General features: G+C 63.8%; 1 protein-coding gene, 1 long non-coding RNA gene and 1 other non-coding gene across 5 annotated transcripts; 1 reads left to right on the forward strand and 2 right to left on the reverse strand.

The window, feature by feature from the left end:
- Positions 1-40: 40 nt before the first annotated feature.
- On the forward strand, positions 41-16,177 carry ABCA7 (ATP binding cassette subfamily A member 7). Of its 3 annotated transcripts, none has more exons than XM_071577798.1 (50): positions 41-679; positions 2,724-2,830; positions 2,952-3,045; positions 3,265-3,406; positions 3,485-3,612; positions 3,678-3,799; positions 3,888-4,082; positions 4,186-4,275; positions 4,374-4,608; positions 4,698-4,837; positions 4,914-5,030; positions 5,251-5,430; positions 5,568-5,776; positions 5,879-6,055; positions 6,255-6,477; positions 6,581-6,802; positions 6,906-7,110; positions 7,164-7,295; positions 7,469-7,640; positions 7,797-7,928; positions 8,024-8,163; positions 8,240-8,377; positions 8,515-8,726; positions 8,851-8,923; positions 9,177-9,379; positions 9,516-9,564; positions 9,762-9,824; positions 10,428-10,579; positions 10,651-10,775; positions 10,851-10,949; positions 11,140-11,335; positions 11,455-11,549; positions 11,762-11,794; positions 12,117-12,222; positions 12,305-12,379; positions 12,611-12,780; positions 12,847-13,024; positions 13,110-13,225; positions 13,443-13,587; positions 13,675-13,798; positions 13,884-14,013; positions 14,093-14,213; positions 14,333-14,395; positions 14,476-14,582; positions 14,859-15,000; positions 15,069-15,203; positions 15,281-15,384; positions 15,501-15,593; positions 15,671-15,908; positions 15,984-16,177. In XM_071577798.1, exons 2-50 carry the CDS (start codon positions 2,762-2,764, stop codon positions 16,122-16,124), a joined length of 6,750 nt encoding a protein of 2,249 aa, XP_071433899.1. In that variant the 5' UTR covers positions 41-679; positions 2,724-2,761; the 3' UTR covers positions 16,125-16,177. The 3 variants fall into 3 exon arrangements, with proteins under 3 accessions (XP_071433899.1, XP_071433898.1, XP_071433900.1); XM_071577797.1 differs by lacking the exon at positions 41-679 and adding an exon at positions 973-1,076; XM_071577799.1 differs by lacking the exon at positions 41-679 and adding an exon at positions 973-1,076 and having other exon boundaries at positions 7,179-7,295.
- Positions 316-2,015, reverse strand: LOC139683061 (uncharacterized). Its single transcript, XR_011699748.1, has 3 exons — positions 1,696-2,015; positions 1,333-1,540; positions 316-846 (listed from the first exon to the last, which is right to left on the reverse strand). It is a non-coding gene; the product is annotated as an uncharacterized lncRNA (long non-coding RNA).
- A 509-nt stretch (positions 16,178-16,686) lies between the features above and the next one.
- On the reverse strand, positions 16,687-16,793 carry LOC139683345 (U6 spliceosomal RNA). The gene has a single exon (XR_011699771.1). It is a non-coding gene; the product is annotated as a U6 spliceosomal RNA (small nuclear RNA).
- Positions 16,794-16,816: the final 23 nt, after the last annotated feature.

Consider the following 16,816-nt stretch of genomic DNA (forward strand, 5'->3'; position numbering starts at 1 on the left):
GCACCCAGGAGTGGACATAGCCAGTGCCCACCATGTGTCCCTGTGACACCCCTGGATCCCTCAGCAAGGAGTGGGGGGCAGCTGTCCCTGCTGTCCCCAGTGCTGCTGCTCATCCCCGTGCTGGCAGGACTGGGCTCAACCCCATGGAAGAGAGGGGCTGAGGTCAGCAGGACATGGATGGGAGAGACCTCCAGGTGTGAGGGGAGCCCAGGGCACTGTGGGGCCTTGGCATTGTGAGTGGTGAGTGTGAGAGTGTGTGTGTGTGTGTGTGCACCCGTGAGTGAATGTGTGCACACGTGATCTCGAGATGCTGGAAGTGCCTTTTATGCAGAACTCGAAAGGAACAAGATTCCAAGACCACAGTGTTGGCTGCAGGGCTGGGCAGGGACCTGGCACGCCTGGCGCACCCAGCACCACTGTAGCAATCCAATCACCCAGGCTGGAGCCAAGGCTGACTCCGACGGCCGCATCCTGCACCGCGGCAATGCCCGAGTGCAGCCGGTGCCCCTTGACGTTTCCCCTCCCATGAGGTTTTTAATGCAGATGCTCTTAGACTGAAAGGTTTTATGTAAAAAAAACCTCTTCCAACATAAGCAGGAGCCGGTCTTTGGTGCAGGCGCCTTGTCAGGGCTCAGGCGGATACCCCGTGCCTGAGGGGTGGGAGCTGCTGCAGACCTGGGTGAGACCCCCGGACTGGCGGGATGGTGGGGCGGGAGGCTGCGTGTCCTGGTGGACCCAGCGGGAGCCGGGAACGGGATGGGGATTTAACGCATGTAGAGTCGATAGACGTGGGATTGCCGGTGCCGACGTGCCGTGCCGCGCCTCTCGGGGCAGGGATCCCTTTATCTGGGGGGAAAAGCTGCGTTTCGGGGGGACCTCGCTGCCCCATGGGGTTCCCAAGGGCGGGGCTCTTGCTCCTCGCACCGCCCTGAGCCACCCCCGGCCGCACCGGCCCCTTTAAGAACCGGTTCCCATGACGTCACTCCCGCGGTTACTTTATAGCGCGGGGAGGGCGGGGCCTGCGCGCGCCCGACGGAGCCGCGGGGTCTCTTAAAGGGGCCGCGCGGCGGCAGCAGGTAATGGGGGTCCCGGGCCAGGGGCTGCGGGGGGGAGAGGGGAGGGCTGTGTCCCGGCTGCTGCTCTAGGCCGGGTTCGGCCTCGCAGCGTCCTCCCGGGGCTGACCGCTCCTCCCCGCCCCCTCGAGGCTATCCCCGTGTCCCCATCGTGCCCCGGAGCTGTCCTCATCTCCCACTTGGGCTGTCCTCATCGTCCCCCTCGAGCTGTTTCCATGAACCCCCTGGGCTGTCCGTGCCTCCCCCGGGCTGCCCCCACCTTCCCCTGGCCCGTCCGCCTTCCGGTGACTCTGCATCCCTCCCCAGAGCGGAGATCCGTGCGGCCGAACTGAGTCGGGGGGTGCTGGGGCCGGGGGCTGCGGGGTCGCGGGTTGCCGGGAGCGGGATGGTTCGCCAAGCTCCCGGTTGCAGTGATGCAGCGTGTTTGTCGTCGTGGGATGAGTGAGCAGATTCCCACGCGAGTCCCCCTGGGAGGATGCCGGGGTTATGTGGCTATTTTGTCCCGAAAAGAGCCGTCACCCCCGCTGGACTGGGGCTTCCCCGGCCCGGCAGCTCCGCAGCACCCCCCGGTACCAGCGCATGGGGACCCCCAGACAACTCTGTCTCCCCGTGTCCTACTCACGCCGACAGCCGTCTCAGTCGCCTCGTGTCACCCCGTCTGCCCCAGTGCACCCCCAGAGGAATCCTGGCCCCGATCCCCACTCATGTCCGGCCCCCGCAGGCCGATTACGCGAATTTCCCAGCCAGGATCCTAATCCCGCTGCCCGGTGCCCGCTTATCCCGGCTGCGCCCGGGACCCGGCTTAGCTCCGGACGCGGGCGGGGGTCGGCAAACACGGGGCGACGGGTCAGTCCGCAGCTTCCCTGGACCCGGGGGAAAGAGAGCGTCAAGGCGAGGCCCGTAGTGTCCCAGGCTCGCGGTGACCGGGGAGCCGCCCCAGAGCTCAATTTTCCTGGGGCGTGGGTGGATGCACCGGGCGGAACGCTGCGGGTTGGGTCGTGCCGCGGTCGCCACCGGATTCGGCACGGAGCTGCCTCGGCAGCGCTTTGCTGCCCGGCCCGAGAGCTGCTGGCCCCTCTCCAGGAGTGAGTGAATTCCCAGGAACTGACACAGACTGAGCTGGTACTGCGAAGGGACGGAGTTGAAGGTGTGGGGTCCCAGCATAGTTCGGGAGGCACCCGCTGGACCCCAGTGTGGGAGCTCGCCACTCGAGCCCTCTGCACCAGCTCAGTTACCCTCCTGGGGTTCTGAGGGTCTCATAGGAACACCCACCCATATCCCTCCCATGGGAAAACGGGCATGGGCAGGTCCCTGCCTCTCCTGGGCTGCCCAGGTCACTGAGGCTTGGAGCTGCTCCTGGGCCACCTGGCTGCTTCCTGTGCCCGGTGTGGGCTACGAATCCTGCTCGTGGCTTCTGGACAGAGCTCGTGCCCAATTCTGCTGCTTTTGGTTTAGGAAAGAATGGGATTTGAGGCCTTAGCTCCAGAAAGGAGCTTTTCTGCAGGAATGCCATCCAGCTCCTGCCAGCCCTGGGAGATCAGCTCTGTGCCTGGCACTTTGCCCAGGGTGTGATAAGCCTCAAAGCAGAGGGAAGTGAGAGCCTCGCTGTTGCCCCAAACTTGGGGCTGAACCTCCTGTTCTCACCCACAGCCAGAGCCAAAAGGGGCTCAGGGCCCCCACCCCCTGCCATGGCCAGCTGGGGCACCCAGCTGGGGCTGCTGCTCTGGAAGAACTTCACCTACCGCCGGCGGCAGCGGGTGAGTGGGTAACTGGGGTCTGGGGCACCCGGGGCCGCTGGGTCCTGGCACAGGGGCAGGCAGAGCCCTGGGCACTGATGGGGACAGGAGCCCTCCTTCTCCAACCGTGAGTGTCCCCCAGATCCAGCTGGCCATCGAGATCCTGTGGCCTCTCTTCCTCTTCCTCATCTTGATCTCGGTGCGACAATCCCACCCACCCTTCCAGCAGCATGAGTGTGAGTGTCCCCCACCAGACCACCCTCTGGGTTGGCAAGACCTCCCCCATGCATGCTGGGACACCTCTCTATGCCCCTGTATGGGAGGGCTGTGGGATGGCACCAGGGGAGACAAACACAGGAGATAATCACAGAGTGGGGGCTCACTGGCATTTCCCTGCTCGTATGTGTGTGGGGAGTCCCGCACTGCCCCCCTGGACCTGCCTCTCTCTCCCGCAGGCCACTTCCCCAACAAGGCACTGCCCTCGGCAGGGACCCTGTCCTGGCTCCAGGGCATCATCTGCAACATGAACAACCCCTGCTTCCGGCACCCCACGGCAGGAGAGGCCCCCGGTGTGGTGGGCAACTTCGACGACTCCATGTGAGCGGCGGGGCTGGAGGGCTGCGGGGCAGATCAGGTCTGGGCCGGAGATCTCACTGCCCACTCCATGTTCCACAGTGTCTCCCGCCTCCTGGTCGAAGCCCGACAGGTCCTGCTCCGCTCCGACGGGCAGCGGCTCCTGCGCAGTTTCTCCCGGCTCTTGCCCGCCCTGCGCCGACTCCGGGACAGCGGCAGTCAGCGAAAGGGTGAGCACCGGGACCGGGGGGTGCCGGGGGAGAGAGACCCCTTGGCTGAACCCTGCCCCTCCCAGCCCTGCCGGTGAGGGATTACCTGAGAAAGGACGAGACCTTCTCGCGGTTCCTGCGGACCAACACGTCTCTGGCCCCGGCGCTGGCGGATGAGCTGATGGGGGCTTGGCTCAGTCCCCGTATCGTGAGTGTCGGCGCGGTGCCCACTCCCGGTGCTCGCTCCCGGTGCCTGCGTTGCCAGGGACTGTATCATGACTGCCTTCTCCCTCCAGTTCTCTCTGGAGGGCATTCGCGTCCCACTGAAGACCCTGGTCTGCAACGCCTCGGAGCTGGGGGGCTTCCTGGCAGGTGGCGACGCTGCTTCCACCCAGCGCCTGCAACGTGGGCTCTGCGCCCTGCCCGGCCCCCAGCTCCGTGCCATGGAGGGCTCCTTCCTCTCCCAGTTGGACTTCCCACGGCTCCTGGCGGTGAGCTCCCAGCCCGGATGGGTGCTGGGTACTGGAAGACGCCTGGGCAGAGCCCCCTGCCCATCTAGAGGGCCTGTGACTCCTTTTCCATGTCCCCTTGCAGGAACAGCTGAGCTCAGAGGTGGGCGGAATTGCTGGCACCGTGGAAGCCCTGGGCACCTTCCTGCGGGATGCAGCATCCCTGATGGAGGAGGTAGCCCCCACTTCTCTCCCCTTTACCCACTCCCACGCTGTTCGCGGGTGCCCCTGTCCGCTGCCGCTCTGCTCCGCTCCCCATCCCGCTCTCCCCAGGTCTCCTCCATGGCCAGCCTGACCGAGCTACAGCGGGAGCTCGAGGCGTTGCGGGCCTCTAACACCAGCAGTCCCGGTGCGGGGGCATTCACAGCCCTGTCGCGCATCGCCTGCGGACACCCCGAGGGCGGAGGGCTCAGGATCCCCTCCCTCAACTGGTACGAGGACAACGACGTCAAAGCCTTCCTAGACCGCAACAGCTCGGAGCGGAAATCCGTGGCCTCGGGCAACAGCAGTGAGCAGGGGCTCGGCCAGGGGTTGCGGGGAGCTGCGGGGGCAGGGAGGGGAGGGCCGGTGGTGAGGGCTCGGCTCTACAACCGCCAGGTCCCTTCTGTCGGGAGCTGCTCCGCAGCCTGGAGTCCAACCCCTTCTCACAGATCTTCTGGCGGGGCATCAAGCCCCTCTTTGTGGGGAAGATCCTGTACACGCCACCCGGCCCCGGCCCCGACAGTGTCATGGCCGAGGTGAGTGGGGACTATGAGGGGCCTGAGGGGGAGCTGGGGGGTTTCAACCCGGACCTGCCTCATCCCTCTCACACAGGTGAATCGGACCTTTCGGGAGCTGGCAGTGCTGGGGGAGATGGGAGCTGCCTGGCAGGAGCTGGGACCCCGAATCTATGCCATCCTCAACAGCAGCCTGGAGATGCAGGTGCTCCAGGTGTGTGATCCCAGACCTCTCCCACTGGGGACCAGGCTGCCATGGAGCGCAAGATGGGGTGTGGTGTGGGGCAGCTGGGGCTTCTGTCCAGGAGTGGGTGGGATGCAGATGGAGCAGTGTGGGATGTGACTGGGAATGGGGTGGATCAGCTGGGAACAGGGTGGGATGCAGCTGGAGCCGGGTGTGCTGCATAGTCCCCTGGTACCCTGGTGCTTTGCAGGACCTGCTGCTGGCCCCGGGCACGGCCCAGCTCCTGGATGGGTTCCTCAACGGCACATCCTGGAAGCTGCCAGAGCTGGCCACGTTCCTGGCAGGGCCGGCAGATGGGCCAGAACTCACCTGGCACCAGGTGTACGCCGATGTGGACACGGTCCTGAGCACTCTGTCGCAGTTCATGAAGGTGAGTGTCCCTCCTCTGAAGGTGCGCTGGCCCCTCTCATTTATTGAGTCCTGCCCACCCTGCCTGTCTCCCCTGTGCCTGCTGAGCCCTGCCTGTCCCACTGCCATGCCCACTGAGCTCTGCCTGCCCTCCTGCAGTGCATCTGCCTGGACAAGATCGAGGCGGTGGCCACCGAGGAGCAGCTGGTGGGCCGGGCCCTGGAGCTGTTGGAGGAGCAGCAGTTTTGGGCAGCTGTGGTCTTCCAGCCTCCCATCAATGCCACAGCTCCTGTGCTTCCTCCCCATGTCCGCTACAAGATCCGCATGGACATCGATGATGTCACAAGGACCAACAAGATCAAGGACAGGTTGGGGGATGCCCACCCTGCCCTGCCAGTCTCCACAGCATCCCAAGCAGCCTGTGCCCATGGTGTGGGGTCCCTGGTCCCAGCGTTGTGCTCTGCCCCCAGGTTTTGGGACCCAGGCCCTGCAGCTGACCCCTTCAACGACCTGCGCTATGTCTGGGGGGGCTTTGTCTACGTGCAGGACCTGGTGGAGCAGGCGGTGGTGCGGGTGCAGACTGGGGCTGCCCCACGGACAGGGGTCTATGTCCAGCAAATGCCCTACCCCTGCTACGTGGATGATGTGTGAGTGGGTGGGGGGCAGCCCTGGCCCCCTGGGACCCTCAAGCAATCCCCCCAGTGCCTCAGGGAATGTGTCCAAGCATCCTACATCATCGCTGCCTTGGGGAGGTGGCACAGGGCTGGTGGTGCCCTGCTGTCCCTGGCCTGGTGGTGGCCCAGGGGTGTCGGGCAGGGGGTGGAAGGGCTGGTGGCCTCTCCCCAGGTTCCTGCGGGTCCTGAACCGCTCGCTGCCCCTCTTCATGACGCTGGCTTGGATCTACTCGGTGGCCATGATCATCAAGGGGGTGGTGCATGAGAAGGAAACACGTCTCAAGGAGACCATGAAGACCATGGGGTTAAGCAGTGGGATCCTCTGGCTCAGCTGGTTTCTCAGCAGCTTCATCCCCTTCCTCCTCAGTTCTGCTCTCCTCGTCCTCATCCTCAAGGCAGGTTGCACGTCTCAGGGGTCACTGTGCTGACACAAGGAGCACTGGAGCTGGGAGCCAGCACAGGGGGCTTGCAGGATCCAATCTCTGCCTCCATCCACAGCTGGGGAACATCCTGCCGTACAGTGACCCAGCCATCATCTTCCTCTTCCTTGGCACCTTCTCAGTGGCCACCATCAGCCAGTGCTTCCTCATCAGCATCTTCTTTCCCCGTGCCAACCTGGCTTCAGCATGTGGTGGCATCATCTACTTCTCTCTGTACCTGCCCTACGTGCTGTGCGTTGCCTGGCGCGACTACATCACCTTCCCATTCCGTGTCCTTGTGGTGAGCGGCCAGGGCCACCCTTCCCTCGTGCCCTGGGCAGGGGTCTTTGGGCTGTATGCCCTGGGCCGGTCTTTGCCCACACTGTTGCTCTTGCTGCCTTCAGAGCCTGCTGTCCCCTGTGGCCTTTGGCTTCGGCTGTGATTACTTCTCCCTCTATGAAGAGCAGGGGGTGGGCATCCAGTGGCACAATTTGGGTGCCAGCCCTGTGCCAGGAGACCCTTACAACTTTGCTGCAGCCATGGGGCTGCTGCTGCTGGATGCTGGTCTCTATGGCCTGGCCACCTGGTACCTCGAGGGTGTCTTCCCAGGTGAGCACAGCTCCCCAAGCTCCTGGCAGGCTCCCAGCCATGGCCCTGCTCAGCTCCATCTGCTGCAGGTCAGTACGGGATCCCCAAGCCCTGGAATTTCCCCTTCCTGAAGAGCTACTGGTTTGGAGAGTTGTCCTCAGCTGGGCACACCCTGTACCCCACCAATCCCCTCACTGCACCCCAAGGTGAGTCCCTGCCCACCCCAGAGCCCTGTGGCCGAGGGCAGTGGCCATGGGCCTGGGCTGGAGCCCTCCAGCCTGGGCCTTGCCCTCCAATGGAAGGTCCTGCACCCCATGGCGAGGGGTCCTGCCCCCAGTGAGGGATCCTGCCTGGGACATGACCCCATGGTGGCTTCCAGTGCTGGTAGAGGACCCACCTGCCCAGCTCCAGCCTGGTGTCTCCATCCGCAACCTGGTGAAGGTTTATGGCAGCAATGGCCGTGCGGCTGTCAATGGGCTGAGCCTGGACTTCTACGAGGGGCAGATCACGTCCTTCCTGGGCCACAATGGTGCTGGGAAGACCACTACCATGTGAGCCATGGGGGGGCTGTGTGGCCACAGCTGGGGACAGGAGCTTAGCCCAGGCCTGTCCCTACGCAGGTCCCCATATAGCACAGGACACCCCAGCCCCAAGCCCTGCTACTCCTGTACTCCATGACCACCTTTCCCCACCACTCCCCCATCCAGGTCCATCCTGACTGGCCTCCTGCCACCGACCTCAGGCACTGCCTATATCCTGGGCTTGGACATTCGCTCTGATATCGACAGCATCCGCAAATCCATGGGGATGTGTCCCCAGCACAATGTGCTCTTTGACATGTAGGCAGGGTCGTGCAAGCTGGGGGAGTGGTACTGGGCTGTCCCACTCAATCCCTGTGCCACTCACCCTTGCCCTCCTCACCCTGCCCCCCCAGTCTGACAGTGGAAGAGCACGTCTGGTTCTATGGGCGGCTGAAGGGGCTCTCAGAGCAGCAGGTGCAGGAGGAGATGGAGCAGCTGATGCAGGACACGGGGCTGCCCCACAAGCGCCGGGAGCAGACCAGGAACCTCTCGGGTGCGTGTGGGGGACAGGAAGGGTTCCCAAGTGGGGGTCGCTTGTCCAGGGCCCCCCCAACACTGTCCCTCTGCAGGTGGGATGCAGCGGAAGCTCTCGGTGGCCATTGCCTTCGTGGGTGGCTCCCGGGTGGTCATCCTGGATGAGCCCACGGCTGGTGTCGACCCCTTCTCCCGCCGCAGCATCTGGGAGCTGCTGCTCAAGTACCGCAAAGGTCAGGGCTGTGGGTATGAGGTGGGGAGACCCCGCTTTGCCCACTGTTCCCTCTCCCAGTCCCGGGCGAGCAGAGAGACGTGTTGGTGGGAAAACCCACAATGAGGGTCCAGGGTCAAGCCCTCTCCCTGCCCCCAGGCCGCACCATCATCCTGTCTACCCACTACATGGATGAGGCAGAGCTGCTTGGGGACCGCACCGCCATCATCTCGCAGGGCCAGCTCTGCTGCTGCGGGTCCCCCCTCTTCCTCAAGGCCAGGCTGGGCACTGGGTACCACCTCACCCTGGTGAAGCGGGAGCGGAGTGGGACAGGGGGTAACACTGGCACTGTCCCCAGCATCACCAAAAAGGTGGTTCCCTCAGCCCTGATGAGCTTCTGCTAGGGTCAGGCAGTGCTTCCATCCCGGGCATTGGAGGGCACTGTGGGCCAGGTCCTGGTGCGAGGTGCCAGGCTCTGGTTGCCCTTTCCCACAGGATGGCAGTGACTCAGAGCACAGCAGTGACACGGGCCTGGGCAGCGAGCGGGGCAGTGAGACCATCACTGTGGGTGAGGGTCCTGTCCCCCTGCAGTTGTTTCCCTGCTGCTCCCCATCCTTCCCCCATCAGCTGGGGGGACTGGGGATGCACAGCTCTGCCTCTGGCTCCTGGCCCCCCTGCACTGGTGGGACAGAAGGGGGTCTTCATCCCCTTCAGCTCTCCCAGGGACCCTCAGGCTGGGATGCCGCACAAATGCCAGCTATGGCCAACTGCACCAGCCAGCAGCTCCTGCCCCAGGTTTCCAGCCCTCCCTGTTCCCCCAGATGTGGCCCAGCTGTCCGCACTGATCCAGAAGCTGGTGCCCGGCTCTCGGCTGGTGGAGGACATTGGGCACGAGGTGATCTTTGTCCTGCCCTACAGTGGGGCCAGGGATGGGGCCTTTGGGGAGCTGTTCCGTGAGCTGGATGCGCGCCTGGGGGAACTGGGAGTCTCCAGCTATGGCATCTCTGACACCACCCTGGAAGAGGTAACCAGGGGAGCTGTGGCCAGGGACTGCCCATGGCTCTCGAGGTGCCCACTCCCTGCTCATGACCAGGGGCTTTCCCTCACTGGGCTGCAGGAGCTGGTGGTGTGTTTAACACCAGCTCTCTCCACACCCCCAGATCTTCCTGAAGGTGGCTGAGGACACAGGGCTGGACACTGACACTGCAGGTAAAACCCTTCAGTCCCGGCTGGAGCTGAGCTTGGGTGCGGGAGGGGTTGGGAAGAGCAGAGGGGTGGGGGTGTCTTCAGCACCCCATTTGTCCCTTCCAGGGTCAGGATCCCCACTGGGAGCACCTGTAGGTGCAGGGAGGTGTCACAGCCTGTGACATTGGTCCCACCCCAGAATCTCATCCCCCTTTTTTCAGGCACCAGGAGAGGAGCATCCCCTAGTGAGGGGGGAGAAGCAGATGTGGCTGATGGGGAACTGGGTAAGGAGGGGGGAGTTGGGACACCCGAGCTGCCACTGGGTGTTCCTCACCTCCACTCTCTGGGCTGAGGCTGTGCCACATGTCCATCCAGGCAGGTGTCCTTCCAGGTAGACATTCCTTCAGGCAGGGCGATGCTCAGGCACCCTCTTGCAGCATTGCTGCCTCCCAGTTCTGGGGTGACTCCAGAGTGAGCATCCAGGATGAGAGTGGGTTTGGGGGAGCCCAGCTGTGTGCAGGGGTTGGGATGGGACATGAAATCCCAGGGTGCACATTCAACCCCCTTCTCCTGGAGACAGAGCTGGTGTGGGGGCAGCCACAGGAGCCTGGGGGGCTGCAATTGTTTGGGGGTACCAGCTCTGCCAGAGGTGGGTGCTGACCCTGTCTGGGATGACTTTGCATGTCTATAATCCCTCTCTCCTCTCCTTTGCATTGAGCCAAAGGAGCCCGGCGAGGTAGGAGCTAAGGGCTGGGGGGGCTGGGGGGTTCCTGCATGCATCATCCCATCCCTGCTCAGTGTGGGGGGATGCTCCTGTCAGCACCCACCCTGTCCCTTGTGCCCCACTTGGCATGAGCCCCTTGCCAGATCCATCTCTGCCCTGGCAGAAGAGCCCCGGGAGACGGACCTGCTGCGGGGGATGGCGGGGCAGGCCTGTGGCAGGGTGAGAGGCTGGGCACTCACCTGCCGCCAGCTCCGCGCTCTCTTCACCAAGAGGATGCTCCATGCTCGGCGCAGCACCCGCGGCTTCTTCGCACAGGTAGGACCCGGAACCGTGGGGAGGGGATGGGGCAGTGGGTGCGGAGCCGACCATGACTCCGACCCGCGCAGATCGTCCTCCCCGCCGTCTTCGTCTGCATCGCGCTGCTCTTCAGCCTCATCGTGCCGCCCTTCGGGAAATACCCGCCGCTGCAGCTCCAGCCCTGGATGTACGGACAGCAGTTCACCTTCTTCAGGTGTGTCCCCAGCCCTCTGCCCGCCGTGTGCCCCGTCCCCCACTGCAGCCAGATCACCTCTGTATCTCCTGGCAGCAACGACGCCCCGGGGGACCCCGACACTGCCCGGCTGCTGGACGCGCTCCTGGCTGAGCCCGGCTTTGGCACCAAGTGCATGAAGGAGGCGGGGGAGGCGTGAGTGCCCGTGGGACAGGGGCTGGAGGAGGCGGCCGGGCTTGACCCCACTTCGGTCTCGGCCTCACCACGGAGCAGCCCTGCCGGCTGGTGCAATGCTATGGGACCCTCAGCCATCTCTGTGGTGGGTCCCCATGACTCTGGCTCACACCACGCTGGTAACGGAGGGTCTCTCTCCTTGCATGCCCAGGATGGGGCTGTGCCCACCAGCTTCCCACCCCGATGGCTTCTCAGCGCCCTCAGCACCCCCATCCCTGCTGGAAGTGCTGTGGCATGGGAATTGGACACAGGCTGAGCCGTCCCCGCCGTGTCAGTGCAGTGGCCCGGGGGCACACAGAATGCTGCCCGAGTGTCCTGAGGGGGCTGGGGGGCTCCCACCACCCCAGGTAAACACCAGCCCAGCAGAGACAGCCCCAGGGCTCCTGTGCTGCCAGCTGAGGGGTCAGGTGATGCTCCATGCAGGCCATCAGGCTGTGTCCATCTAGCCCTTCTGTCCCTCCACCAGGTGCAGAGGGGCACAGGGGACATTCTGCAGAACCTAACAGGCAGGAATATCTCTGACTACCTGGTGAAGACCTACCCCCAGATCATTCGGCAAGAGTGAGTGCTGGTGCTGGGAACATCCAGGGTCACTGCAGGGACACACTCGGGAAAAGGTGGCAGTGCTTGGTCACAGGCTACCACCAAGGGAGGGACACTGTGGACTAAGTCACAGGGGAAAGGGACACTGCTGAGAAGTGTGGGCAGGCACTGTCCTCATATCCTCTTGGGGGGTTTCTCTCCTTTCTGACCCCCCTCCCTATTTCTTTCAGGCTGAGGAACAAGAAGTGGGTGAATGAGCAGAGGTGAGCTGGGCAGGGGCTGGCACAGCTGGGACTGGGGTGAGGCAGGAGATCCCCATGGGAGTTGGGGAGAGCCTGAGTGGTCCCTGGGCAGAGCTGTCATCGGGGCAGCCTCAGCCCTCCACTGTGTGCCCCTCACTGTGGTGTCTGGACGGGTGGAAGTTTGAGTCTGGGCAAGGATGGCAGTGGGAAATGGGTGGCATAGAATTGCAGAACTGTAGAATATCCTGGGCTGGAAGGGACACATGCAGATCCTTGAGATCAGCTGCTGGCATGCTGGCAGTGGGAGTCTCCAGCAGGTTTGGGAGACCCATTTCTCCCACAGGTATGGCGGTCTCTCTCTCGGTGCCGGGGGCTCCCAGGCCCTGCCATCAGCGGCGGAGGTGGATCAGGCAGTGCTGGAGCTCCGGGCACTGCTCAGCATCACCCCGGTAGGGCTGGGCTCAGACCCCAGCTGGGCTCCCCTGCTCTGGTGCTGAGAGTCCCCTCCTCACTCTGTTTTCCCACACCCAGGGCAACCACTTGGATCGATTCCTGGCCAATCTCAGCCATTTCATTGAGGGTTTGGATGCCCGCAGGAACATCAAGGTGCACCCAGAGCTGGGGTTCTGTGGGGGTGAGAGCTTGGGGGCAGTGGGAATGTGGCACCTGGGGTGGAGCAGCTCAAGAAGGACCAAGAGTGGCTGGGGCTGAGGGGAGTGGGAGCACGGTAGTGAGTGGGTGGCACAGCCAGCAGGAATCAGGATGTCATGGCCACAGCCAGGGGCAGTGCCAGGGCAGGAGGGGGGCTCTGAACTGCCAGACCTCCCTGTGCTGCAGGTCTGGTTCAACAACAAGGGCTGGCATGCCATGGTTTCCTTCCTCAATGTGGCCAGCAATGGGCTGCTGCGTGCCCGGCTGCCACCTGGCACTGACCCCACGCACTTCGGCATCACGGCCACCAACCATCCCCTCAACCTCACCAAGGAGCAGCTCTCGGAGGCCGCCCTGTGAGTGCCGGGGATGGGGGTCCCGCAGACCCTCCAGCCCCCACTGAGCCCTCCCCTCCATGGCAGGATGGCCACCTCTGTGGATGTTCTGGTCTCCATCTGCGTGATCTTCGCTATGTCCTTCGTCCCAGCCAGCTTTGTTGTCTTCCTCATCGAGGAGCGAGTCAGCAAGGCCAAGCACCTGCAGTTTGTCAGCGGGATGAAGCCACTCACCTACTGGCTGGGCAACTTCGCCTGGGACATGGTGGGGATGGGGATGGGTACAGGGACCAGTTCCAGCAGAGACAGGTCCCACCCCTGACCCTTTCCCGGCTTCTCCATCTCCACAGTGCAACTACCTGGTCCCTGCGCTGCTGGTCATCCTCATCTTCCTCTGTTTCCAGCAGAAATCCTACGTGTCCTCAGACAACCTGCCCTCGCTGGTGCTGCTGCTGCTGCTCTACGGGTGATGGGGCAGCAGAGCCCAGTGGGGGGAGAGAGGAGTGTGGAGGGCTCTGAGCAGGGCTGGTGGGCAGCCAGGGTGAAGGGGAGGAGTGGGGGGCTCTGAGCGAGGCTGGGGGCAGCCAGAGTGAAGGGGTTGTGGTGGTGTGGAGTGAATGCTGTTTCATGCCCTTCAGGACAGGGGATGCACCTTGACCAGCCCCTGCCTCTCACCCCTGCAGCTGGTCCATCACCCCTCTGATGTACCCAGCCTCCTTCCTCTTCAGCATCCCCAGCACTGCCTATGTGGCCCTGACCTGCATCAACCTCTTCATTGGCATCAATGGCAGTGTGGCCACCTTTGTGCTGGAGCTCTTCGTGGACCAGGTGAGCCTTGGGATGCTCTGGACCACCCGTCCCATCCCTGTGAAGCCAGTGCCAGCTCCCCCACCTCTCTCTTCCCTACCCCGGCAGAACCTCAATGACATCAACCGCGTCCTGAAGAAGGTTTTTCTCATCTTCCCACACTTCTGCCTGGGCCGAGGCCTCATTGACATGGTGAAGAACCAGGCAATGGCTGATGCCTTTGAGAGGTTTGGTGAGTCAGGGCATGTCAAGGTTGCCTCCCTTCCCCAAAGCCTGGGCAGCTTGGAGGTCCACCCACTCCGTCTCACTGCTCACAGGGGACAGACGCTTTGTGTCCCCCCTCTCCTGGGACCTGGCGGGGAAGAACATGTTCGCCATGGCCATCGAGGGCATAATTTTCTTCCTCTTCACTCTCCTGCTGCAGTACCGCTTCTTCTTGCAGCTGGGGTGAGCACAGGCCAGGGGGTGCCCCAGGGATGCCTGGGGAAGGGCAGCCCTGGACATGCCCCTGACACTGTTCCCCCAGGCCACGGGCTCCGGAGCTGCCCTCACTGGGGGACGAGGATCAGGACGTGGCCAGGGAGCGGGTGAGGGTGGGCAGCACCCCACCGCAGGGTCACCTCCTGCTGCTGAAGGACCTGACCAAGGTGGGTGTGTAGGGCTGGACCCTGCTTTGCCCCACCGTGGGCTCCAGCCCTGCTGCTGCCTCTTCCCCTCCAGGCAGAGATGGGTGGGAGCACCCAGCGCTGCCTCGCTTCCCATACAGGTGTACCGGCGCAGGAAGGTTCCAGCTGTGGACCGGCTCTGCGTGGCCATCCCTCCTGGGGAGGTGAGGGATGGTCAGGTGGATGGACAAATGGCACCCTGGGCAGAGTTGAGGATGCCAGTGAGCCCCCTCTGCCCCCACAGTGCTTTGGCCTCCTGGGGGTGAACGGCGCTGGGAAGACTTCGACATTCAAGATGCTGACAGGGGACACGGAGGTGACACTGGGGGAGGCCTGGCTGAAGGGGCACAGGTGGTGAATGCAGAGCTCCCTCACCTGCTCCCCCTCTCCATGTCCCAACAGCACCTGTGTCATCATCCCCCACCCCTGTGCTCCTCCTCGTCCTTGTCCCTGCAGTGTGCTTGCTCCCACCATCATCCTCATCCTCATCCCTGCAGCTGCTCATCCCTATTCCTGTAGTGTCCCTGGAGCATCCCCATCCCTACAGTGTGCTCATTTGTCCCTTTCCCTGGTCCCATCCCCACAGTGTGTTCACCTGTCCCATGCTAACCTGTTGCTGTCCTACAGTGTGCTCACAGACCTCCAGTCTGTCCACCAGCACATGGGTTACTGTCCCCAGTTTGATGCCATCACAGACCTGCTGACAGGGCGGGAGCACCTGGAGTTCTACAGTCGCCTGCGTGGGGTCCCGGAGGAGGAGACCCCCAGGGTAGGGCCCACAGCCCAGCCCCTCCCAGCCCAGGAGACTCCAATCCTCACCCCCTCTGTCTCTCACAGGTGGCTCAGTGGGGCATCACAGCACTGGGGCTGGGGCCACACGCAGACCGGCCGGCGGGCAAGTACAGCGGGGGCAACAAACGCAAGCTCTCCACGGCCATTGCCCTCCTTGGCTGCCCCTCCGTTGTCTTCCTGGTGAGAGGGGTGGTGGGGGCTTCTCACAGCAGCACCAGGATCCTGCCCAGGCTGACCCTGAGTGGGGACTGTGGCAGGATGAGCCCACGACAGGGATGGACCCACAAGCCCGACGGTTCCTGTGGGAGCGCATCCTCGGTGTCATCCGGGATGGTCGGTCCGTGGTACTCACATCCCACAGGTGAACCCCCATCTGGGGTCTGCAGCCCCCACAAAGGGCAGGCAACCCCTCTGACCCTGGGAATCCTATAGAGGGGAGCTCCCCCTGCCCTGGGGGTCTCACACATGCTCCCCCAGCATGGAGGAGTGCGAGGCGCTCTGCACCAGAATGGCCATCATGGTAAACGGCCGGTTCCGCTGCCTGGGCAGTGTCCAGCACCTCAAGAACAGGTATCGAGGGGTGGAGAGGTCGGGGGGTTCCCTGTGGCTGTGGCTGGTGCCCGCAGCAGTGTCCCCTCTCCCCGCAGGTTTGGGGACGGGTACACGGTGGTGGTGCGGGCGGGGGGCCCCGGACCAGCGGCGGTGCAGGCCCTGCTGCAGCGACACTTCCCCAGCATCGTGCTGCGGGAGCGCCATGGGGGGCTGCTGAGGTACCACCTGCCCGCCCGCACCGCCCCTCTGGCAACCATCTTCAGCCTCCTGGCTGCCCACCGCGGCCCCTGCCACATCGAGGACTACTCAGTGTCCCAGACCACCCTTGACCAGGTGACGGGGGACACACGTGTGAGGGTGTGCTGCTGGGGTCCTGCATCACTGTCTCTCATCGTGCCATCCCTGCAGGTCTTCGTGCACTTTGCACAGGAGCAGAACGATGGGGACCCTGGGGAGGCCATGGCCCCAGAGCAGGATGTGGCCCCTAACCCCGGGAGGAGGCTGAGCACGTTCCTGGAGGATGACAGCTACCAGGAGAGCGCTGTCTGAGTGGGGAATGGTGCCCCATGGACCCCCCCAGCCCCCCCCTTGGTCATCACCACTTCACAACTCGGGGGCACAGGGCTTTGGACCCCCGCAGCTGCACGGGGGAGGCCTGGGCACATCCTGTCCCTGCTGGCATGGTGTCACCATCCCACAGGACAGGGGATGCTGGGAAGGGGCAGAGCGCCACGGCAGGGCTGGCCCTGGATCCCTGCAGGTGATGCCCTGTGGGGTGGGGGCTGAGATGGATGGGGGGGTCCGGGGCTGGCCCTGTGACCACCCCACTGCTCCCACGACCCCCGCTGCTCCCCAGCGGAGCCGAGCTTGTTGTAACTGAGCAATTCAATAAATACTCGCGGTACTGCTGGGGGGCCTGATCGCCCTCACCACCAACACGACCCCAACGCAGAGATCAGAGAGCAGAGCAGGGTCACAGATGAACACACAGATCCTCCGGGGCGCGTTTGGGGTTCCCCTCAACCTGATGCTGGGGCTGGTACTCCCCGTGCCGCATCTCGGGGGTCCAAAAGGGTGGTCTCGGGAGAGGGATTAAAGACCACGCAGAGCGAAAAATATGGAACGCTTCACGAATTTGCGTGTCATCCTTGCGCAGGGGCCATGCTAATCTTCTCTGTATCGTTCCAATTTTAGTATATGTGCTGCCGAAGCGAGCACGAACTGCCCCACTCCCGCAGCGC

This window comes from Pithys albifrons, chromosome 27, assembly GCF_047495875.1.
Source record: "Pithys albifrons albifrons isolate INPA30051 chromosome 27, PitAlb_v1, whole genome shotgun sequence".
Lineage (NCBI taxonomy): Eukaryota > Metazoa > Chordata > Aves > Passeriformes > Thamnophilidae > Pithys > Pithys albifrons.

Bases quoted from the DNA above. Each gene is read 5' to 3' on its own strand.
- ABCA7 (XM_071577798.1), top strand. From the start codon at position 2,762: ATGGCCAGCTGGGGCACCCAGCTGGGGCTGCTGCTCTGGAAGAACTTC. The intron at 3,800-3,887 runs GTGAGTGTCGGC...TTCTCCCTCCAG, and splicing joins CTTGGCTCAGTCCCCGTATC to TTCTCTCTGGAGGGCATTCG. The intron at 6,056-6,254 runs GTGAGTGGGTGG...GCCTCTCCCCAG, and splicing joins CCCTGCTACGTGGATGATGT to GTTCCTGCGGGTCCTGAACC.